General features: G+C 38.9%; 1 protein-coding gene across 4 annotated transcripts in view; it reads left to right on the top strand.

Annotated features, from left to right (window-relative positions):
• The window catches only part of PATJ (PATJ crumbs cell polarity complex component), a 313,058-nt gene that overhangs the window by 170,683 nt on the left and 117,118 nt on the right, over positions 1 to 25,257 (top strand). For 3 of the 4 annotated variants that reach the window (XM_079776628.1, XM_079776629.1, XM_079776630.1), the window contains exon 28: positions 11,639 to 11,835. In XM_079776628.1, the coding sequence (XP_079632754.1) occupies positions 11,639 to 11,835 (197 nt within the window). Of the gene's footprint in view, positions 1 to 2,689; positions 4,406 to 11,638; positions 11,836 to 25,257 lie in introns of those variants that run through there. The other variant, XM_079776631.1, reaches the window with a different exon arrangement.

Below are 25,257 nucleotides of genomic sequence, written 5' to 3'. Positions count from 1 at the left end.
ACAGAGAGGAAGGGAGAGGGATAGAGAGTTAGAAACATTGATGAGAGAAAAACATCGATCAGCTGCCTCCTGCACACCTCCCAGTGGGGATGTGCCTGCAACCAAGGTACATGGCCTTGACTGGAATTGAACCTGGGATCCTTCAGTCCGCAGGCCGACGCTCTATCCACTGAGCCAAACAAGTTAGGGCAAGACCCCACTTTCAATGCTTTTGCATATATCCCCAGAGGTGAAATTGATGAATCATATGACAATTCTATTTTTCATTTTGTGAGAAGTCATCATACTACTTTCCATACGAGCTGCACAATATTACATTGCTACCGATAAGGGACAGGTGTTCCAGTTTCTCCATCACCTCACTCACACTTGTTATTTTCTGGGTTTTGTAGCCATCCTAATGGGTACAATGTGGTATCTCATTGTGGTTTTGATTTTCATTTCTCTGATGATTATTAGTAAGGTTGAAATCTTTTCATTAGTTTATTGGCCGTTTGTGTATCTCCTTTGGAGAAATATCTTTTCAAATCCTTGGCTTATTTTTTAATCAAATTGTTTGTTTTGTTATTGTTGAGTTGTAGGAATCTTTAATATTCTGGATATTACTGCTATGTCATTAAAACTGGTTTATGTGTTATTTTAAGCTCTCCAACTGTGATAGGTAAGAAAGGGAAGTTTGGGCTGGTTAAGGAATAAACTTCAAGCACATAAAGCTACTGTGGGCTAGGCATTAAGCTAAGTTTATATTCTTTAATTCTATATTTTGAAATTCCTAGGACAAAAAAAGGTTATTGTTCTTATTTTAAACATGGGAATGTGGCATCAACTGAATTTGAACAGTAGTTCTTTTTTACTTCATTATTTGCATTTTAATGAAGAGCTTCTGACTCTAAATCTCTTGTACTTTTCTTCTGATTGAGTCTAGTTTAACATACCTAAATGGTAGTGTTTCTAATAATGATGAAATATCTGAATTGCCCAGAACAGATGTTCTTCTCAGTTGGAGTCTTTTATTAAAATTTCATTCTTAGGGGAAATAAAACTCTGTTCATTAGAAATTTTGTCTAACTTAACCTGTTTCTTGAGCAATTTAGATAATGAAGAATTTGTAAGTTTGTATAATATATTCAAATATTTATGCTGCATCTACTCTGGGCTAGGACCTCTGCCTACACAAAACAGAGGTAGTTTCTCCTCTCATGATAGTGGGGAACATGAACATGAAGCAACTGAAGATGACTACACGAAAACAATCAAATGTCAGCTAGAATTCTACTTCTTCCCTGGACCTTGCTGTGATGATTATCAGAACTAATAAACATGTGCAGAGCCCTAGGCAAACAGCGCCAGATGGTTCCTGAACCTGCAGAGGGAAGTTTGCTTCCAAAGTATCAGTCACTAGAGGACCAGATAAACTTGGCAAATACCATATTATATTCCCTTTCTTGCAGACTACTACAGTTCCCTTTAATTATTGGAAACTGCCACTTTCCCTCCCTCCAGAAGACATAATTAAACACCTTCACGCTGTCGGCACCACTGCTTGAACTCTGCGGTCTGTCGCCAGTGTGGAGCTTTGGTTGAGCGTTATTGCATGACTGGGGAATGACCAGAAAGCAAAGTCAGCCCAACTCTAACACATTTCTGCTACGCTATCATCACCATAATGAGGGTTATGCAACTCGATGCTTTTGTAGTGAATAAAGAACCATATTCTTTATTCTCCTAATATTGAAAATATATAAGTGATTATAAAGAGTGTTTTGAAATTACATTTGGCCTCCTCAGTGCTGTTGTCAAAATCAGAATGTTTTTTCAGCTCTCTCTCTTAAGACAGTAAAAATGTAAAGTCAATAATAATCAAACCCTTTCTTATACCTTGTTTTCAGACATATCCAAGGGCCATTAAGGCATTTTGCTCTTGGATTGGTACTTTTGTAGGTTTTTCAACAGTATTCTTTTTTTATTATTATTGACTTTTGAGAGAGAGAGAAGGACAGAGAGAGAGAGAAACATCCATGTGAGAGAAACTTCGATCGGTTGCCTCCCATATGCAGCCCATCCAGGAATTGAACCTGCAACCTATGTATGTGCCCTGACTGAGAATTGAACCTGCAACCCTTTGGTATATGGGATGACGCTCTAATCAACTGAGCCACCTGGCCAGGGCTCAACCATATTCTTTAATGTGTATAAGAATTGTATAGAAATCTGTGTTGTTTTTAAAACAGGATGGCTCCTTGGCTGCATTCCAAGATTTAGATTTTGTAAATAAGACATGGAGCCCAGACAACTGTATTTTATACATAACTACCTCTGGTGATCTGTGGACCACACTTTGGGTATAACAGTGCTCTTACAAAAAGGCCTCACTGGACATATCCATCGAGGTTGAACATATGAGGCCCTGGCCAGATAGCTCAGTTATTTAGAGCATTGTCCTGATACACCAAGGTTGTAGGTTCGATCTCCAGTCAAGGTACATTCATGAAGCAACCAGTGAATGCATAAATAAGTGGACAAATCAATGTTTCTCTCTCTTTCCCCCTCCCCCCCCCTCTAAAACCAATACATAAAAATTTTTAAAAAGGACAATGTATTTCAACGTGGGTATAGATGTGTCTGACTTCACTAATTAGGATGGATAACCTTTCCTCTCTATTAAACTAATTTAAATTTATGTTTTCAGCCTATAGGTGGTAAATGAACTTGTACTTCGTAAATAGATCATTTGCCAACTGCATCTCCCCCACCGAATGTTTGCCTTCTCCCACATCCCTCATAATCGGAGGTCTTGGGCATGAAATGAAGAAGGAATTGGGGTCAGATTTGTGAAAAGGAGAGATGAAGATAGCCCACTTCAAACTTCAGTTTAGCCCGGGCCTCATTGCCTCCACATCTGAGACCTAGAATAGTGAAACTGCCTAATTAATGAGAATTTTGGATCTGTTCCTGGTTTTGCCATTTGTTTGCACTGTTCTCTGTGGTCCTTGGTGTCCTTGATTGTGAAAGTTCTGGACTGGTTTTATTCCCTCTCCAAACTAAAGTGATTCTTAAGCATTTAGGTACTTATTACAGACGTGCATCTTTCTTAGTCTGCTGATATGTGACTGAAAGAAAGATCCCAATCATATTTAGAATTCCTTATGCTTTTGATATTACCTACTTCAGCCCTTCCCCCCACCCCTTTTAATTCACCCTAATGTCCTTATCAAATAGTATAATGCCTGGCCCAGATAATGAATAAATGGATAAAGTTAGCTATTACTCTTTTTTCTGAATCCTTGAGTTTCTTTTTCCATTTCAGTTGACCCCTTAGCCCATATTTCTTATCAGTCTTAGCCATTCTTCCCAGTTGAGTGCTAATTCATTGTCAAACACTGGTCAAAAGTTATCCATCTCTGCCTTATCTAGCAGCAGTTCAGGACACATTTTCTCCTTCATTTTGAGCTCCAGGTCAAATTCATCAGCCGCCTGTTATTGATACCACAAACCAGCTCATTTAAACTAAATAGTCACCTCCTTGTCCTTCACTCCTTGTCTCTAAGGATCAGACCTCAGTTTCCCTGTTATCCTTCCCCCTTCCTTTACCTCCAGTTTTCAAGCCTTGTTGATTTTATCTGTCAAATGATTTTCTACCACCACCCCCTCGCTTTGCCTCTAATTATTTGCCCACCTTTGTATTTTTATAGTCTTCCTCTGGGTCCTCCTGTTTCTCCTTGTCCCCTCTTTAAGTCATAGGGTGAACTGCTGCCAAATGAAACTTCCAAAGGCTCGGCTCTCAGGATTGCCTAGATGTGCTCCATGTCTCTTCCTTAAATTATAAATTCCCGAAGGACTGAGCAGGCTGTAGACTTCCCTTCCGCCATTTTTACATTACCATAGTGATATCGGTAGGAGGTGTGAACACAACACACTTTTTCTTTTTTCATCTTCCTTGTGTGGTGGGAAAGCATATGGAATTTGGGTTGAGACAGAGCCGAATGTGAACCCCAGTCTACCAATTACTAAATGTGAGTTTGAGCAAATTCCATTACTTCCATGAGCCCCAGTTTCATCATCTGTAAGATCATGTGATTAAATCTCATGGAATCACTAGGAGGGTTTTGTTTTTTTCTTTTGTGAAAATTTTCAAACTCTGTAAATATGAAAAGAACAGTCTGTGAATTCCCATGTATTATTCTCCCAGAATCAATTACCAAGGTTTTACTGTACTTGCTTCACCTATCCCTTATTTTTCTTTACAAAATATTATTAAACCATTTCCAGACATGTAATTTCATCCATACATGTGCAGGGGATGGAGGGAATCAATGGGGGGAAAGAGGGCACATCTGTAATACTTTCAGCAATAAAGATAAAATTTTTAAAAAGAATTATAATCTCCCTCTTGAAAAAAAATAAAGAAATAAATTCTATGACTGAAAGTGTATTCCTTTTCAAAAAATAAAAACATAAAAATGTAACCATAATACCATTAATGTACTAGTACTTAATGCTATAATTCTTTTGGTTTTATCTAATATCCATAATTAGTGTATTTCTTACAATTGGTTTCTTCAAATCAGATTTCAAGCAAGGTTCTCACATTGCATTATTTTATTCTCTTTAAAATATAATTTTTATTTTATATTTAAAAATAAAATATTTTATTCTCTTTTTAAAATATAAATGTATTGAAGCATATACAAACAGAAAACTGTACTGCAGTTTGATGAATTTTCACCCACCATCCGGAACACAAAATAGAAACTAACACTCAGAAAAAGTCACATTTTCTGATTCACCCTTTCTTCCCTCTTCCCCAAAGGTCAATTCTGTCTTGACATTTAAAACCATAGAATAGCTTTGCCTGTTTTTTGAACTTGATAAAAATTGAATCATGTGGTTTATATGCTTTTCTGTCTTGGCTTCTTTTAATCAACTGTACATTTCTAATATTCAAACATGTTGCCTATAGGAGTGGTTGGTTTTCATTGTTGAATAAAGTTCCATTTTATGAACATGCCATAATTATTTATCCATTGTTCTATAAATGGGCATCTTGAGGATTATATTTCATAACTCCAAATATGCCAAGGGATCAGCATAGTGTCAGGGAAAGTTCAGTCAATATTAATACAGTGCCTTGTTTAAAACGTACTCATTGTACGTTGACTCATTTGAATTTTGATTCATCTAATGGGAACATTTTAGATTTTTATTATTAGTTGAGGCTTTTTTTTTTTTTCTTACTCTGTGGTCTCTTAAGGAAATAAGCTTAATGATTTTTGTTCTCATTAACTGCCTGAATTTCGTCACTTTAAATTATGGTTGAGTTTCTTTTCTATTCTTATATCTAATATAAGTTGAATTATTGTAAATGAAATGAAGGAAATGACTCAATTTCTCTGTTTTTTTTCCCCCCAAGTCCTATATTAATACATTTTTGTTTAATTCTGGCCCTGACTTTCACCCAAGATCATGGACACCATAGCCAAACTTTCTGGTTTCAAATCCCAGCTTTACTATTCACTTGCTTGTTACTGCACAAGTTATCTACCCCTCTCTGTCCCTTAGTTTCCTGCCTATAAAAAGGGATAATAATATCTACCAAATCTATTTTTTTATTCTTACCCAAGGATGTTTTTCCATTGATTTTTAGAGAGAGTGGAAGAGAAAGGGAAAGACAGAGAGAAATATCGATGTGAGAGAAACACATTGATTGGTTGCTTCCTGACAAGCCCTGCAGCCCGAGCTGGGGAGGAGGCTGCAACCATGGCATGTGCCCTCGCCCAGAATCAAACCTGGGACCCTTTGGTTCGCAGGCCTATGCTCTGTGCACTGAGCCCAACCGGCTAGGGCCCAAATCAATTTTTTATAAAGATTAAATGAGTTAAATTATAAAGTGCTTAGAACAATATACAGCTGTTATTATTATACTTATCTGTAGGTCTCGTGTTTCTAAGTTAATATCTACTTATAATATCAAATTTGTAACTGGCAAACATTTCTACTTCATGTAAGTGGGAAGTTTATTTGTTGTCATGCCAAATGTAGTTTATGTGGACATGTTTTCCTTGTTTTCTCTATTTGTGGGCTTTCACTTGAGATTTGCTCCTTACTACTGGAGTTCATATGCTTTTTTTTTTTTTAATCAGTTATGGTTTTCTTTCATGTTTTTACTTCTCAAATCTGTAGGTACTGATTAACTCTCAGTGAATGAAAAGTGATTACTGCATAAGAAAATTAGATTGAGATGCATATCATAACCTGATTATTTAAAAGTGGGATTGTTGTATTTAATATATAGAAAGATATACTTAAATATTTTTCTCTGTAATTTTATTCTTTATTAGTTGGAAACAGACCAGGTAACAAAATGCTTCTGAAGTTGTATTGGATCATTATTCCAGTGTGTTGAACATTTTCTATTAAAAAACTGGGCAGTGATTTGAATTAAGTTTCTTTCCTGGGAGAAAGGTTCTGTTATTTAGCAACACCTAATATCCTGTGATGGTGGGAAAACATCCTGAGGCCACACTGGAGAAATCTTATTGGCTTTCTTGGCCAGGAAAAGGCATCGATGCTTTGATACAGAATTATGAGCATTTTGGGATTCCTTTCTTCAGAAAACATTGTCCTGGGGCTAGAAAATCCATGTTTAAAACAAGAGTGACTGTTCAGTTGAGTCAAAAGACTATTCCCTCTCTCCTTTATTCTAGGCAGTTTGTTCCAGGAATTGAAGTAAAGCCTAGTGCCAAAAGAAGTAGGCTATCTCCTTATCTCTGAGTTCTATTTAGAAATGGAAGGGCATCTAGATTATTTGGGAATAGGAACCACCTTCACTTAATTACACGTTGTGAAAGTCAATGAAAATCAGTATAAAGATTGGCTGTTTATTACAAACAAGTGGCCCGGTGCACGAAATTCGTGCACAGGGTGGGGGGGGGTGGTCTCTCAGCCCGGCCTGCACCTTCTCCAATCTGGAACCCCTCATGGGATGTCCAACTGCCAGTTTAGGCCCAATCCCACAGGGCCTAAACCAGCAGTAGGACATCCCTCTTGCAATCCGGGACTGCTGGCTCCTAACCACTCACCTGCCTGCCTGCCTGATAGCCCCTAACCACTCTGCCTGCTAGCTTGCTCACCCCCAGCTACCCTACCCTGCCAGCCTACTCTCCCCCAAATGCCCCCCCCTGCCAGCCTGATCACCCCCAACTGCCCTCCCCTATTGGCCTGATCGCCCCTACCTGCCTCTGACTCAGCCCCGCCACCATGGCTTTGTCCAGAAGGTCTCCTGGTCTAATTAGCATATTACCCTTTTATTAGTATAGATATTTCTTGGCAATACCAGTAATGAGTTTAGTAAGACCCTGGATGATTATAAGACTTTTAATGTTTTGATGCTAAAATTGAGTAATTATATAAGGGGTGTGTATGTGGGTTGCCATGGAAACGACTCCCAGCAGCCCTAAGAGCAAATGCCAGGCAGTGTGGGGTTCCCTGTGGTGGAGCCACATGTCTAATGCTGCAGAACAGTTTGTGCTGACTCAGCTGTGCACTGGAGGGGCTAGCCTGTGGCTTCTTTCTTTTCTTTTCTTTTTTAATCTTTATTGTTGAAGGTATACATAGATCCTCCTTTTCCCCCAGTGTGGTTTCTTTCTTAAATCCTGAATTGTTAAACTGGCATGCAGTGTCTTGATTTTCCAAAGATGAAAGCTCAGTACTGCTTTCCCCCACACACTAACTCTGTTTTCCTTCTCCCTTTTTGAAATTCTAGTTCACCTTTAATTATACCTACAGAGTAGAAGTAATTGGTAATGGAAACTACAGGAAACTTCTGCGATTTGAGAAGGCGGGAGGCAGTTATGTGGGAGGGTAGGAGATAGAGGGGAAAAGATTGAGATCTACTATACAGTCAAAACAAATTTCATATTTAATCCTGAGCACGATTGTGGAGCCAGAGATAGTCTCCATATTAGATTAGTTTTGTGAAAAGCATATTTCAAGCCTGCCTTAAATTTTGGTTGTCTGTGATCATTATGGTTGACTGTCATGATAGCTTTAGAAAAAGTTTTTGTGTTGCATGGGAGAGTAAGCTGTTATTTACAGGTGGAGCTGCCAATGAAAATCATCTCAGGGCCTGTTACAAAGAGAACTTGACCCTATTCCCAAACCTTACCCCAAACTTGCTGGCTCAGAATCTCAGCTGGTGGAGCCTTGTCATGATCCTATTTTACAGGTTCTGGGGGTGATTTTTAGGTAGCCTGCCTGCCAAATGATCTAAGCAGACTAGCACTGGAAACTATGGTTATTCCTCTTATTAAAAATTCTACCAGTCTAAGTGTTAGCTGTGATGTGATGAAGAGAGCGCGGCACTTGGACCCAAACGCTGGCCAAACCACCTCACCTCTCTAAGTATCGGTCCGCTCATCTGCATACGGAAGTGTTTGCAAAGGTGTGGGAGGATTCAATGACATGATGAACTGTAGAAAGTTTCTTTTATGTACGGAGGTATTTTGATAATATGATGACTCTATAGCTTCTTCAAGTAAGGGAGAAATTTGGAGTATTTGTAATTTTTTGAATGTTATTGGAGAGATTTAACATGATTTGTAGAGAAGGAATTAAACTACATATTAGACTTTTGTTTCTAGCTATAAATTAGCTTCATAACCTTATACAGGATCTTCTTTTTACAGTCTAATATCGTTCTTTATGAAATGGAGTCCAGGGTAGGGGGTGCTTTAAGAGAAGGTAGATCTTGATGATTTCTTGGTTTATTTTGCCTGCATTAAAAGTCTCTGATTCTGTGATATGGTGAAAACATAGCATTTAATTTGTATAGGAGTTGAACCGCTCATCTTTTTTTAAAAAAATATATTTTTATTGATTTCAGAGAAGAAGAGGGAGGGAAATACATAGAAACATCAATGATGAGATAGAATCATTCATTGATCGGCTACCTCCTGCACGCCCTTGAAATCGAACCTGGGACCTTTCAGTCCGCAGGCAGACACTCTATCCACTGAGCCAAACCGGCTAGGGCTTGACCGCTTGTCTTTTAAGCCCCTTCTAAGTTATGAGTCTAAATAAAAGCTATAGGGTAACTCAAATTCTGAGGCCTGAAAATCTTAACAATAAAAATTTAACTGCAGATTAACAAGCATATGTGTTACAAAGCATTTGGCACTCTTCCTGTTTTATGATGCATCGAAAAAATGATAAAGTATAACCCCTTTTGCTTTTCAAGTTTCTTCCGTTTAATAGTCTATTTTAAAAGATAAGGCATACCTTGCTATTTGTGTTGTTTTTTTCTAATAGTCCTAATGGATTTTTTTTTTTACTTTTGAATGAAAATCTAAAGAAGAAATCAGTCTACTTCTTTTAACTGAAAGAATGAATTATCTCTGAAAAAAATTTTGGTGTCATGCTGTTAGGACTCCACCACTTTTTTGTCACATTGTTTGGGGCATCCTACCTAATAATAGACAAATATGCAAATTGACCGCACCTTCTCTATGCCCAAGCCACGCCCACCAACCAATCAGGATGAGTATGCAAATTACCCCAACAAAGATGGCGGCTAATTTGCATATCAAGACAGCATAGAAAGAAGCCAAGAGCTGCAGAAGGGAGCAAAGCTGCAGAGAAGCAAGCAAGCCGGGGGGGAGGAGAAGGGAGGAGCGGAAGCGGGGCCGGGGGAGAAGGGAGGAGCGGAGGCGGGGCCGGGGGCGAAGGAAGGAGAGCGGGCGGGCTGGCGGAGAAGGGAGAAAAGCAGGGGCGCTGGCGGAGAAGGCGGGGCGGGGGAGAAGGGAGGAGAGCAGGCGGGGCGGGGTAGAGTGCAGCAGGAAACCCTATTGCAGGATTTTTCCTGCAACAGGAACGCTAGTTGGTTTAATAATATGGCACAGCAATTGAAGAAAACTTTAGAAACCATTCTTTTATGATTTCAACTGGCATATATTTCATATATTAACCATCTAATATATGCAATCCTTGCATTCCTGGCCTATACCCTTCTTCATAATATATTGTTAGATTGAATTGTATGAAAATGCTTTTCTTATGTCAGAAAATGGTCAATATTTGGCTATATCATAGAGGTCAAATTAAATATTTTTAATACACTCTTGAATTAAATTATCATTTTTAAATAAATGAGACTATAAATTTTTCTTATTCTTTTTTTTAATCCTCACCCAAGGATAGTTTTTCCATTGCATTTTAGAGAGAGTGAAAGGTGGGGAGACAGAGAAACATTGATGTGAAAAAGACACATTAACTGGTTGCCTCTTACATAAGCCCCGACCAGGGCCAGAGATCAAACCTGCAACTCAGGTATGTACCCTTGACTGGAAGTTAAACCTGCGACTGTTTGGTGCCACACCAGCAAGGGAAATTTTCTTTTCTTGATTTTGGAATCAGAATTAGAATTATACAGCCTCAAAAAATGGGGTGGATAACTTTTTGTACATTTTCCCATATTCTAGAACAGCTTACAAAGGATAAAAATTTATTATAATTTGAAATCTGATAGAATTCAAATATAAAAATATCTAGGACTAGAAAGTATTTTTGAAAGGTAATATTCTTGATGATCATTTCAGTTTCTTTAATAATTACTAGTCTATTGCAGTTTTACATTTAGGCTTGTACTAAATATGTTATTTTAAATTTTTGAGCAATTTATCTGTTATCTATATTTTAAAATGTGTCAACATTTAGTTCATTGATATACTATTCATAATAATGTTATTTTAAAATCTGTAGTTATTTTCCCTTTCTTGTCCTATAATTTATTTGTGTCATCTAGACCATAAAGTAGAGATAGCACAGTGAGACAGATCGGCTAAAATAATTATAAAATGCCTGTAAGCCATGAACCATTGAGTTTTTTTAACATGTATTTTAGTTCATTTTTTTAGCATCCAAGCAAGTAGGTAATCTAATGCCCATTTCAGAGATGAATTCCATAGATATAAAATATTAATTATTGGGTATTGAGTAAATGATAGATTTGCAGATTGAATTGAGAGCTGATAGCTAAATCAACGTTCTTAATTACCCTATTTTTACTCACATAGCACTCAATATTATTATTTTGTAACCTCTGTATACTTTAAAGAAATGTAATTATTTAAAAATAATTGTTGATTTTCTTTCCTACTGGACTGCAAATCCATGAGAACAGGAACCATGTCTGCTTTGTTCAAAATAATATCTCAAGGACCAATCACTTTACTTGGTATAAAACTGGTGCTCTGTAAATATTCTTTGTTCCCCCTGCCCCCCCCCCACACACACACACACAGCTTTTTTTTTTTTTTTTTTTTTTTGAGAGGGTGCAGGGAGGCCAGGATTTTCACCACATTGTTTTGACCTTCTTATATGAGAAAATAACCCAGGGAAAGCCTAGGCCAGTGTGAAACTGAACGATCAGGAAAGGTTTTATGGGTGAACTACCTCCTTAGATAATGTAAAGAATTCTTAACTGTAACTAATACATAAGGCTATGAATGACCTCAAGTACTTCATTCCCCAAAAAGGACCATTCATTGTAGAGGATTCACAGTATGGTTAGGGAAATGCTGACATCTCTGTAATATAAATTTAACTGCTCTATTTCATTTTCTCTTTCTCTTTATTTTAATAGAAAAAATCAGGCAAAGATATGCAGATCTGCCTGGAGAATTACACATTATTGAACTTGAAAAGGATAAGAATGGACTTGGACTCAGCCTTGCTGGCAATAAGGACAGGTCACGCATGAGCATCTTTGTGGTGGGAATTAACCCAGAAGGACCCGCAGCCACAGATGGACGCATGCGTATTGGAGATGAACTATTAGAGGTAAGGGGCACATATTTTTTTACTTCTCTTCTGGTGAAGTGAAGGGGTACAGGAGATAGTGTACAATAAAATGAGGTGAAGGAGAAGAGTGTTGACAAATTATATTTTCTTCAACTAAAATCATTTTTCAAGGCAAAAATAAAAATCATATTGTCACGTGCAAATGTTATTTGCTGCTTGAGTAAAAACAAATCTCTCAAAATAATTTAGAAGCCCTTAAGTAAAATCTCATGGAAACATATTAAAAGAGTAAGGCTTGTTTTTAATATTAATTTTTAAAAGTTCAAAACTAATTTGATTATGTATTAATATAATATTATTAGTATTTATCAAAATGCTCTGGGTTTTGAATTAACCATAAGCATGACATTTGTATGTATTTTTGTGTTTTTTGTTTTTACTATTTTACATAGTAAATATTTTTGTTTTTATTGACATTTGTCTTTTCTGTTGTAATTTAATTTTTTGAAAAAGTGCCAGATCCAATGTGATCTGATTGTCAAGGAATGGCTAATATCTGTGAAGCTGCTGATGTGGGTTAAAGCCACATAAGAACAGTATAGAAATAAAAGAAGCTAAGGAGTTGACTGATTCTCTGATAATTACTCTCTAGATGTTTTCATCAATAAACTGAAAGGTTATTCTTATTTTCCTAAACTTAAAGTCAGGGTTTCTGTTCTGAGTTTATCTTAGTTTGCTATTCATTTTCTTGTCCATTCAGCTAATATTTTTTGTGTCTCTTAGAACCAGACACAGAAAAATTAATGAGTACATCCAGTTCATTCAAATAGCTCACAGTCCAGAGGAAGAAACAGACATGACAAGATTGTTGCACTCTAAAAGGAAAAATGTAGTAATAATGACACAGCTAATATATACTAAGGATCAGACACAGCAACCTCCTTTACTGGCGTCTTAGCTCTTTGTTAACCAGTGTGGTCTAGGCCTCCTGGTAAAATGCTCTAACACTTGGCCATTAAGGGGAGATAAATCACAGAGGCACGCAGTGTCAGAATAATTTACAATGAGGAGTTGCTGATTTTGCATTGCACAATTTCCTCTTGAGATTCTGACTCAGAACACAGTTCACAGTTTTCCACAATTTGACTTGCCTAATAATATCTACAGCCAAAGCTGGTCAGATACAACTGTGAGACCATTAGTATCACCTTTCTCTTCCAGCCCTAATAGTTTCTCCCCATCTAAATTCTATTTCCACAAAAATGTCACTTCTGGAATTATTTTTCTTCTTCTGTTGTCATATAGCGTCATGAAAGCCACCCATATTGGGTAGCACTGACACGCATAATCATAAAATAAATAAAAATCAAAAGTGACCATATGTATCGACTAATATGACTCAGTGCTTCAAGTTTGTTTCCTTTGGCTACTGTTTAGGGACTTCTTCAGAGATGAGACTAAAGTGGCAGTGGTGGTAATAATCATGAAAGCAAAAGCTAATTTACTGAGTTGTTGCTAGTAATCTACCTATGCATTCACACATCCGTGTTTATTCTTCTTAAGAGCCCTATATAGTAAGTACTATTATGATCCTGATTTTATGGCTAAGAAAACTACATAAGTAACTTAACTATGGAGAGCATTATGCTAAGTGAAATAAGCCAGTCGGAGAAAGATAGGTATCACATGATCTCACTCATTTGTGGGAATATAATGAACAACATAAACTGATGAACAAAAATAGATACAGAGACATAGAAGCATTGAACAGATTGACAAACCTCAGAAGAAGGGTGTGGGGGGTGGGGGGGGAGTAAGAGATCAACCAAAGGACTTGTATGCATGCATATAAGCATAACCAATGGACACAGACAGTAGGCGGGGTGGGGGGTGTGAGGGCATGTGCTGGGGCATGGGAGCAGCTGGGGAGAGGTCATTGGGGGAAAAAGGAGATATATGTAATACTTTAAACAATAAAGAATTTAAATAAATAAATAAATAAATAATAAAATTTAAAAAGTGACTTGCCTAATATTACAGAACTAAGTTACTAAGTTTCAGTAAGAATCCAGGTGTGCCAGACTCTAAGATCCATGCTCTAACCACTTGAAGTATACTGTGTTCCCTATGGTGCTTCAACCAAACCCCATTGGTGTAGATCCACGAGGAAATTGTGTCACTGTGTTGCGTTACGCATACCTAGACACAGATTTTTTGTCTTGCATGGTAAATGGAAATGTCCCAAAGGCTATAATTTGGAACATGAAGATTCTAGTTCTATTCTCTCGACCTTCTTAAGACTGAAGGGAACGGCCTGTGGTATCCAGACCAACAGGAGCACTGGTATTGTATTTCTCTGTCTGGGATCTTATGAGATACCAGTCACAAATGAGTGTGGCTGCAGAGTAATGAGACTGCTGTACAGGCCATACACAAAAGTCAACACTGTGTACAGGGCATTGGGAACTGGACTCGAAGGCCTGCTTTAACTCCTATCAATTCTTTCAGTTATTAGTTGCATTTTAGAAGGAGTTTAACAGAGTACCTGGCACACAGTTGACTGTTATTTGGATCCTATTTTCTCCCTCGCAGACAGAAACTTCAATACCTGTTTTCTAGGCTAGAGGCTGGAAGAGCTTTCCTGTGTGAAAAAGAAATACTAACAAATTGCCATATTGGATACCTCCTATTCCTTCCTTTGACTTTCTGAATTTGATTCTTTTGTTGCTATTTAGCAACGTTAATCTTCATTCAGAGATGAAAAGGGAAAAAAGATTAAACATGGCAATAATTTAATCCCACTCCGCTCCTCTCAATTCTCTTGTTAAAAAAAATATATTAAAATATGTTGGAACACATTCTAGCATCACATATTTTAGCTGTTTATCTTCTCTAATCCTTGGTTACCTTCTTTATCAAATGGAAATTATTTATTCATTCAGCAAGTATTTCTTTTAAATATTTTTACTGATTTCAGAGAGGTAGAGAGAGAGAGAGAGAAACATCAATGAGAGAGAATCACTGATTGGCTGCCTCCTGCACACCCCCTACTGGGGATTGAGCCCGCAACCTGGGCATGTGCCCTTGACCAGAATTGAACCTGGGACCCTTCAATCTGCAGGGCAACGCTCTATCCACTGAGCCAAATCAGCCTAGCGATTGCATGGCAGCAACCTCAGAGGGTGTGATGAGAATTAAGAAGAGAAGATAAAGTCAGGTTTTGTTGCAATGACTGGCACATAGTAATACCTTCCTACTTTTCAGATGCTATTGGTAAAATAGTATTTTTCATGGACTTTTGTATTTCAGTCCTTTTTGGTTTGTTTATATTAGTGCATTTACCTCTGAAGGGGTCTCCCAGAGGGAAGCCATCTTGTACTCCTCACCAGCTCCATGCAGTGTCTTGAATAGCTGAGAGAATGGAAAAATGCACACACTGGATTCTTAATCAGCTATAACCCATCTTCTCACTTGGCTTTTGGCTCTAGGTCAGGGGTGACAGGGGGAAAGTATTCCTTTGGAAAATAGTTTCCTGGTGTCTTTTTATAGCTGAGAAAAAATTTCAATCATTTCTCTATGATATGTGAGGATTTTGTATATAGCATGATATTCAATCCAGTGTGCTTTTGAACTGAGAATAAGACATTGATTTCATGATGAGTGCCAGGGAAGGTGAAGCCAGTAGTTATGACACTAGTTCTTTGCCTATGGCAGTGTGTTAGATGATGGCATTATGATATTATGGCATGCGCAATGCATTATGATAGAGGCATGTACAGTGGTTTTTAGATTATGCTTACTAGATTTCCAGGTTAGAGCACATCTGTGTATTTGCTTATCCACCCACGCTCCATTTATTTTTGTGGCTTCTCTCCTCAATTGAGGTCAAGTTATCCCTGCCTTGATTATTTTTACAGTCCCACCATTTGCTCATTATCACTTCTCATTATTGCTTTGTTGTCATTGTTATGTTGTTACTTTACTCCAGCCTCCTTTTATTTATAGTTGATCTGAGTTGTTTAAGCCCTAACCTGAGGCTAATTTAGAGGAAGTAGGAAAGGGACGGGTGAGACATACATGGTGGCTTCTTCGAAGTCAGAGACTCTGCTTCTCTCCTGGAGCCTGTCGGTGGCTGATTTTTGACAGGACGTCCGCCAGCAGTTTTGTTGCTGAGCGACTGCGTTGCTCCCGCGGAAGAGCAGTCAGTGAGTTCTGCCGATCGATGGCCCAGTTCATGTACAAAAGAAATCCGACGTTAAGCCCCCAGAAGACAATGTGATTAAGTCTCAGCTTCTCTGCCCTTTACTACGATGCTCGTGGGGTGAGGGTAGGGGGCTCTGAATTAATTTCAAAATGCATTAACATATAATTACCACGTAGACTGGAATGAGACTTGCTCTAGAGAATTGGCTTTCCCTAAGCAATTAGTCCCAGAAAATACACAGGCCTGTTCATGGTGCTGTCCCAGGAATATAGGATTTATTTATGATCTTCCCCACAGGGCCTGTGTGGGAAGAGAGCCGGTAGTGCTGTGCCGGGAATTGCAGTGATTTGTCAGGTTACCGAGGCAGCCGGAGGGACTGGCTGGATGGGTGGCACAGGAAATGTACAATTGACTGGCGGGGGGGGGGCATAGAGGGCTGTGTCTCCTCTGGCTCACACGTCCTTCAAGACAGAGGCAGTGCATTCCCTTTGGAGCATTTGCCTGCAGGATAACCAAAATGAAATCTTGTTATTTTGCATGTGTATATGTTTATTTTAAGAACCGTTAAAAATAAAAAGCATGAATATTTCCCGTATTTGCCAGGGATAAAGACATACAACTACAGGTAAATTCAGTTATGATTGTCTAGTAGTATTTATTTAATAAAAGAAACGAACTGGAACCATAAAGGTTAAGTGACCAACCCATGTACCTATCTGTAGCTGCTTCGTGACAAAACTCCTCCTGCGGACCTTTGCCAACACGCCGGTCTCCACCGTCGATCCTCCACTCTCTGCTCATTGACACTGAATTATTTTTGAAGTCTTTTGGAAATCTTAGGTGCAATTTAGAAGCATAGTACAGTAGTAAATAAATTAATAGCTTTTGTGCATCCATAGATAAGATTCTAATGTATAGTCAAAAGCTTCTGTCATCTTAGATTGGCTCTTTTAGATTATTATCATACATGGATTTATAAATTGTACTTTTTAATGCAATAAGTATGCCCTAAGAGACTTCATGTAATAAAATATCCCATTGTAGAAACACTAGTTTACGGAGCAGAAAGTAAAGGATTTCAAAATTGCAAAACAGTTTCTTTTTCCTACAGTTTTATTAACATAGATAGGTTTACCATAGCTAAACACGCAAAAAGAAATTGATGGACCAATTTTTTTTATTATGGCAATGGTTTCATGAGTGTTCAAACATATCAAATTTTACATTTTAAGCATGTGATTTATTGTATATCTATTATATCTCAGTAAAGCAGTTAAAAAAAATCAGTTGATCAAACCTGACTAAAATAAATACTGTAAGCAAGTCCTGAATATGATCTTCCCATATGCAAAGCTATAGTCACCCCGTTGTGTGACTCTTAAGAATAGTCTACAGCCTGATTAACAAATTGGAAAGCCAGCAGAAGAATGGGGTCCGCCTCACACACAAAGCAGTGGAGGACCTCTGCTGTGTGTGCAACATTTTTCCTTTCTTCAGAGTGCAGTGTCGTCCAGTCTCCTCCCCAGCCCACCCCAGCCCTGCCATTGTAGCACTAGTCAATAGCTGTGTCTTGTTAAATCACCTTCCCTCAGTAATCTACTGTGTTCTACCTCATTTGAGTTACATAAAGATGTTCTCATTAAGAGACCGATTGGGAGATATGGAAGTGGGAGAGCTGTGTTGGGAACTGAGCTAACATTGAATACTTATTATTTACTAGTAGCCCATTTGCAGGAAAAATCCTGCAAGCGGCTGCTGCGGCCGCATGCGCTGCCGCTGCCGCCGCTGTTGCGGCCGCCGCGCCTGCACCCGCGCCGCTGCCACCCGCCCCACTCTGCCCCGCCCCGCCCCGCCCGGGCTTTCCCTCTGGCAGCCATCTTGCTTTCCGCTTTTCCTCCGTCTTCCTTCTAAGTTGTCTTCAGTCTTCACTCCTCCCTCCCTCAGCATATGCAAATTAACTGCCATCTTTGTTGGGTAATTTGCATACTCACCCTGATTGGCTGGTGGGTGTGGCTTTGGATGTTGGACATAGCAAAGGTGCGGTCAATTTGCATATTACTATTTTATTAGGTAGGATGAGGCAGTGCTACATTTTTTAAATTCATTCCCGCTCTTAATTTTGACAAGGGCCCAGTGAAAGTTGATGCTATTTTCACCCCTATATTGCAAGAAAGGAAACTGAGGCACCAAAGGGCAGAATAAACATGTGAACACTAGCTTTTCTGACTCTAAGGGCTTTGTTTTTAAGTTATTTCGTTCTTGGTTTAATAGAGATTCTAATCTAGAAGGTAATCAGTGAATTTCTCCTCATTTTGTAGTTTGGGTAGGTCTAGAATGCAGTTACAATATCTGAAGTAGTTTCTCACAATGCAATACCCTGTTACTCTTTTTATTTTCTAAAAATTTAACGCCACTTTAAATTCATTAAAAGGAGAATGCAGTCAGTGAAATTATACCTATCTCCCAAGAACCAGAAAAGGAAAATAATACTTTTTGAGGTTGTTCTTGTCCAGTGTGAAAGCTCCTCTGAACTCCATAATTTAAGAGCTTTCTCCCTCAGTGCCACTACAGAGCCAAGGTTTTCTTTTCAGGCTGCAGGAAATGTTATGTAAAAGTTAGCTTATATTGAGTGGCCTCATTCTTTTCTGGGTTTCCTGCAATGAAGTCTTTATCTTCTACTTCTGCCATTTTTGTTTCTGTCTCTGGCTCATTGGGGAAAGAGTTTTGAATTATTTAGTCCCACTTCAGTGTCTTTATGCTGCTGAATTACTTAGGCTAAAGACCTATATTCTTTCTGATCTTTTGGAGGAGTGCGATCATTTAGTTTTCACCATAGCAGTCCTCATTACTGCTCTACCAAGTCTTTATGGGAGGTTTCTACAGTGAGCCATGTTATCTTAAAATCATGGAGAGAAAGTGCAGTGAAAGCAGAAAGTAAGAGTGAGGATAACTGAAGAAACGTAGATTACTGTGGAAAGAATATAAGAAATAGGGTTGGGAATGTGTGCTGGGAAGAAACTCCATTGGGAGGGATAACTGTGTTTCAGCAGTGCCTCTGGAGGCTCCCCTTTCTTTTCTGCAGTTTCTCCTGGGGTTTCGCATGACACTGGAGTAGTTCTCCAGGCCTCTGTTCCCGCCTTTCCCAGTCCCGCGCCCCCACCCCCCGACCCCCAACTTCCTCCCAGGCCTGCTCATGGCTATGTAGTGATCATACTTGAAATGCACTCTGGGAAGATATGCTCTTGGATTATTGAGAAGGGTTTCCTTATAATAGGCAGCCTCAACATGGAATTTATTTCTGTATTTTGCTTTATTTGCAGAATAGAAATTTAGAGTCACTTATAGTCGCAATGCAATCTTAAGGCACAAAGCTTAAAAGTTTTTTTAAAATATATTTTTATTGATTTCAGAGAGGAAGAGAGAGGGAGAGAGAGATAGAAACATCAATGATGAGAAAGAACCATTGATCGGCTGCCTCCTACATGCCCCCTACTAAGGATCGAGCCCATAACCCGGGCATGTGCCCTTGACCAGAATCGAACCCAGGACCCTTCAGTCCGCAAGCCCTCTAGCCACTGAAACAAACTGGCTAGGGCTAAAGTAAAAGTTTTAATAAGATTCTTATTCCAAGTTTGACTTACTAACAATATCAAACAACTGCTCAAATTTATCAAAAATGTGGTTGTGTATGTGTGTTTTAATTATAGTTTTTAAGATATAAGCCTAAAATCAATATTCCAACCTGAAAATCAGATGTTCTACCCAAAACAGTCACCATGAGTCTATTTCTCATTATTTTAAGTCAGGGAAAATTATATATTACATGTTAACCCCACCCCAATTTCCTAAAATATAACTGAAATACAATAAAAATAATCATATATAGGTAACACATACTCATGTTCGGATGTAAAATGCCTAATAGCACTTCAGAACTACCAAGTAATGTGGTTGCTAACACAATTGCTTTGTATGCAATGGTTCCTATTAGCTCTACCAACATCCAACCTGCACATCTTCCGTGTTGCTACGGAATGTGTGGTTCAAAATGTCTCTCTGTGATTATGTACTTGGACTACAGCTCGGGACTTTCCCCTCACAACATTATGTTTAAAATGTTTTATTTTGGCTCTGGCCAGTTTCACTCAGTTTCACGTCAGCTGGAGGATCACGGGTTTTTCATAATATTTATATATTTTAATTTAAAATCGTTTAGACTCTCTGAATTTTATTGCCCATCCTTATTTATGTTTTTGGCTGTAATTCCAAAGTATTCAGTTAGCAAATAGGTTTTAATTCTAATTGATTCCCTAACATACTGAGTTATCATAAGGTATTGTTTCTCACTACTATTTTTCTATTTTTTAATTTATAGGTTATACTTTTCACATGTTCTTAAAGTAACATGTGATCATAACAAAATTATTGTGCAGGTGAAAGTAATCATCTTTTCTCTTTCACCTTTGTAATACTACTCCTCCAGAAATCACCATTGTTAACATTTTTCTTATTTGTCTCATGCCGAGTCATATACATCTGTGCAAACATAGACTTTATGGTTAATATAAAAAACAGAATCATATTGCACTGACCTTTTTATGAGTGGTATAATACTATAGCATACTAGTGTATATGTCTTCGTGCATTTATCATGCTGTCATGCAGAGTAGTGTGGCACTGCCCGACTCTATATGAGATGTGTTTTGAAAGTTATATATGTGATGTAATCCTGCCTTTCTAGGATTGATTCACTGACAAAGTTAATGTTAAAAAAGAAAACACGGCCGAAACCGGTTTGGCTCAGTGGATAGAGCGTCGGCCTGCGGACTCAAGGGTCCCAGGTTCGATTCCGGTCAAGGGCATGTACCTTGGTTGCGGGCACATCCCCAGTAGGGGGTGTGCAAGAGGCAGCTGATCGATGTTTCTAACTCTCTATCCCTCTCTCTTCCTCTCTGTAAAAAATCAATAAAATATATTTTAAAAAAAGAAAAGAAAACACACACACACACACACACACACACACACACACACGTACGTGGATGGGGTTTGTGGCTATGTCTACAGAAGCAACAGGAAAAATATTTTTATTTATTTTATTATTTTTTTATTGATGTGAGAGAGGGAAGGAAAATATTTTGAAAGCAAGAGCAAAAACTTCCAATAATAGAGGAAATTAGAGTAGAGCACTAATCTGATTGTTAGTCTGAAATAAGCAAACATTGAACTGGGCATTACCTGTTTGAGGAATGTCTTAACTCATAACATGTGCTGATGTTCTTGGAAGAAGGAATTCTAGGTCAGGTCACCTGACTTCTGTTTATTTATGTGACTAACAATACCATTAATAGAATTAGGCTGTAATGCCTCAGCCTCCTCGGAAAACCTGACTCCTCTGCAATATTAATGAGCTGTTCAGAGGTAGATATTTCTGCCTTCCGTTACTTATTCCTTCCTATGCCCTGAAGGTAATAGGAAACTATCGGCAGGCACCTATTTAATTTGGTCAGTGAACCAACCTATAGCAATTGGACCAACTTCCAGGGAAACACTAAAAATCAGAGCAACACAATCATATTTCTCTGCTCACTTCCTTAAAGTCAATATTTTTCAAAATTGTCAGCATTTAGGAGTCAAAAGAATATCTTACTATTTTCCCAGTATATCAAATTTAGAAAGATGTGAACTACATATTACTATTACTTTGCCTTTAGAAGGTATTTCAATTTAATTAGTTTTGCTTGAGAGAAAATAAATCTTTCATGCTTAAGCTTTTTAAATGAATGTGTTCCTTTGGGAACATTGTACTGCACAAGAAATAGATTACATTGAAGCTGCATCTATTAAACTTAGTCCTCAAAACCTGCTCCTTTGCTCAAAGTATTAAGATATTGGAGCTTATTGTTATTTATTTTGTCTTTTTGAGAAAAATTTAATATGATATTCTTCATTCTAGTGAAATTGTGTTTTCATGTGAGTTTTAGTCATGGTCTCTGTTTTATCCGTGGCTTTGGTGTCCATTACTTCCCTTCAGTTCTCCCATCTGTAAAACTGAAGCAGGAAGTTGGCTGGCCACGGGAGGTTGGCTGTGGGAGCACACTGACCACCGGGTGGTCAGTGCGTGTCATAGCGACCGGTCATTCGTTCATTCGGCTGCTTAGGCTTTTATATATATAGATTTCTTGGTCTGGGGATTCTATTTTGAGAAGCTTTGTTAATTGGATTTAAAATTCCATATGATTAAAATGTGCTATACTATGGCTTTTCTCCCCACCCCAGATAAATACCCTTAGAAATGTTTCTTATTATTAACAGGAAAGGCTTTTGGATTCTAACAGATTTGGCTATGAATATTGGCTTTAGATATGTTATATTGGTCAAATTTCTTAAACTCACTAAGCCTCAATTTCTATATCTGTATAATGAGGTAATAATGCATTCCTCTACTGATATGTGTGAGACTTAAGTGAAATAATATATTTAAGATGTGCATATGTGTGTGTATAGTGTGTGTGTCTTGTATGTTCTAAGCATTTATTAAGTGGTATTATTACAAAGTAGTTATAAAATATCAATATATAAAAACAAGTTGGAAATCACTTTAAATCCCACCAAAGATACCATTATTGTTGACATTTAGTAGAGATACTCACAGAGCTTTCTTTAGACTCAGACAGAAACTTTTACATAAATGAAAATAATGTGAAGAATGGATTACATAATATTTGTCACTTTTCACTCAATAATGTTACATTTTTACGACAGTGGATCTAGATCTTTATCATCTTCCTTCATCTCCTTTTAATGGCACAGTTTTCCATTTATTGGAGTATGATGGAGAATATAATAAATCTTTTTTATGATGTATAGTTTTTCCATTTTTTATCTATTATAAGTACTACTAGAGGCCAGGTGCATGAAATTTGTGCAGGGGGGGGTCCCCTCATCCAGGCATGCACCTTCTCCAATCTGGGACTCCTCGGGGGATGTCCAACTGCCAGTTTAGGCCCAATCCCAGCAGTCAGACATCCCTCTCACAATCCGGGACCACTGGCTCCTAACCGTTTGCCTGCCTGCCTGCCTGCCTGCCTGCCTGCCTGCTTGATTTCCCCTAACTGCTTCTGCCTGCCAGCCTGATTGCCCCCTAAACGCTCCCCTGCCGGCCCAATCGCCCCCCACTTCCTTCCCCTACCAGCCCAATTGTTCCCAACTGCCCTCCCCTGCCGGCCTGATCACCCATAACTGCCCTCCCCTGCCACAACTCATCTCCGCGCGAAGCTGCAGAGACAACGGGACCGGCCTCCTCCATGCCACACAGAGCAGCAGGACCCCCAGGCCTCACCATGCAGAGCAGCCACTGGGCCCCGCCTCCGCTGTGCGCACTGTGATCTTGTGACAGCCATCTTGTAATGACGTTGTGCACAAGGGCCACCTAGGCTTTTATTAGTATAGATAGCCATGATAGACATTTTTCCCCTGGGTTTAAAAAAAAATAGGATAAATTCTTAGAAGTGGAATTGCTAGATTAAAAATTACCCAGCTGGCATGGCTCAGTGGTTAAGCATCAACCTATGAATCAGGAGGTCACTGTTCGATTCCCAGTCAGAGCACACGCCTGGGTTGTGGGCTCTATCCCTAGTAGGGGGCAGGCAGGAGGCAGCTGATGAATGATTCTCTCCCTCTCTGAAATTAATTTAAAATAAAAATTAACCTATAAAAGAATTCATTGAGTTATAAACAGTTACGATTTGTTCATTTTTTTCTGCATGTGTGATACTCAATAAAAGTTTATTATATTAAAAAAAAGACATTAGAATCTCTTGAAATGTACATTTTAAAATATATTTGAAAGTGAATCAGGGAGAAGGACTCTCAGATTTTAATGTCAGCAATTCCAGTTAACTGAATTCCAACTCAGTTCTTTAATAAAATTGTCACTGTTCATAACAAATCCCTCTACTTTAATAAACAATGGGCAGAGGGGATGTTGTTGAACATAATCTATACTAATAAAAGGGTATTATGCTAATTAGACCAGATAGACTGGACATCTTCTGGACGTCCTTCCTGACAAAGCCAGGGGCATGGCCGACCTGCAAACTGTCCGTGGCCCCTTGCCCAGGCCGGCCCCGCCCCCCAGCCGGGACCCCCCACCCCGATGGGGGCGTGGATGGCCTGCAAACCACCTGAGGCCCCTCACTCAGGCCGGCCCCTCCCCCCAGTGGGGGTCCCCACCCCAATGGGGGCGTGGCCAGCCTGCAAACTGCTGGCAGCCCCTCGCCCAGACTGGCCCCTCCACAGCGGGGCCCCCCACCCTGATTGGGTGCAGAGCCAGCCTGCACACCCCGTGGCCCCTCGCCCTGGCCGGCAGGCTCCGATTGGCTGATGGCCACCCACGGTGGGGGTGGGGCCGGCGAGCAGGCGGGAACAGCTGACCTCTTGGTCCCTTCCCCTGGTCGTCAGGCACTGATCACCTGATGGCAAATGGTGAACAGGGTGTGGGTGGCAGCGGGGGGGCAGGGCCGGCTGCGGGCAGCTAGGGAAGATGGCCCTGATCTCAGGTCAAGCCTAGGGACCGTACCCACGCACAAATTTCGTGTGCCGGGCCTCTAGTATAGTATAACATGACATCCAAACCTTAGGCAAATCTGTTGCTTGAAGTAACCTTTAATTTATGTATAATTAATATTTTCAATCTGAGCTTAACAGTTACATCCAATTTGGTAAGTTTTTTAATAGATTTAATTGAGCTGCTCTACAGCATAAATTTATATTCATGTTCAGTTGAACTATGGAAAACTAAGAGTAGTTGAAAACCTATCTCTTCATGATATTTTTGAATAATTAATTTTATTGAAACAAATCTCATGAAAAAAACCCTCTAAAGTGAAAGTTTATGTAGTATAACAAAAGGATTTACATCCATTTACTTTTATTGAATCTTTACCAGATTAATCTACTTCTTCTGTAAAATATAGCAATTAAGTATCCCATCTCTTGTACTTAAATAATCTAGAGCAGTGGTTCTCAACCTTTCTAATGCTGCGACCCTTTAATACAGTTCCTCATGTTGTGGTGACCCCCAACCATAAAATGATTTTCGTTGCTACTTCATAACTGTAATTTTGCTACTGTTAATGAATCGTAATGTAAATATCTGTGTTTTCCGATGGTCTTAGGCGACCTTGCTAGTGGTTCTCAACCTGTGGGTTGCAACCCACAGGTTGAGAACCGCTGCTGTAGAGAACCGCTGCTATAGA

Source organism: Cnephaeus nilssonii, assembly GCF_951640355.1.
Source record: "Cnephaeus nilssonii genome assembly, chromosome: 7".
NCBI classification, from domain to species: domain Eukaryota; kingdom Metazoa; phylum Chordata; class Mammalia; order Chiroptera; family Vespertilionidae; genus Cnephaeus; species Cnephaeus nilssonii.
This window is presented reverse-complemented; position numbering and strand designations above follow the sequence as displayed.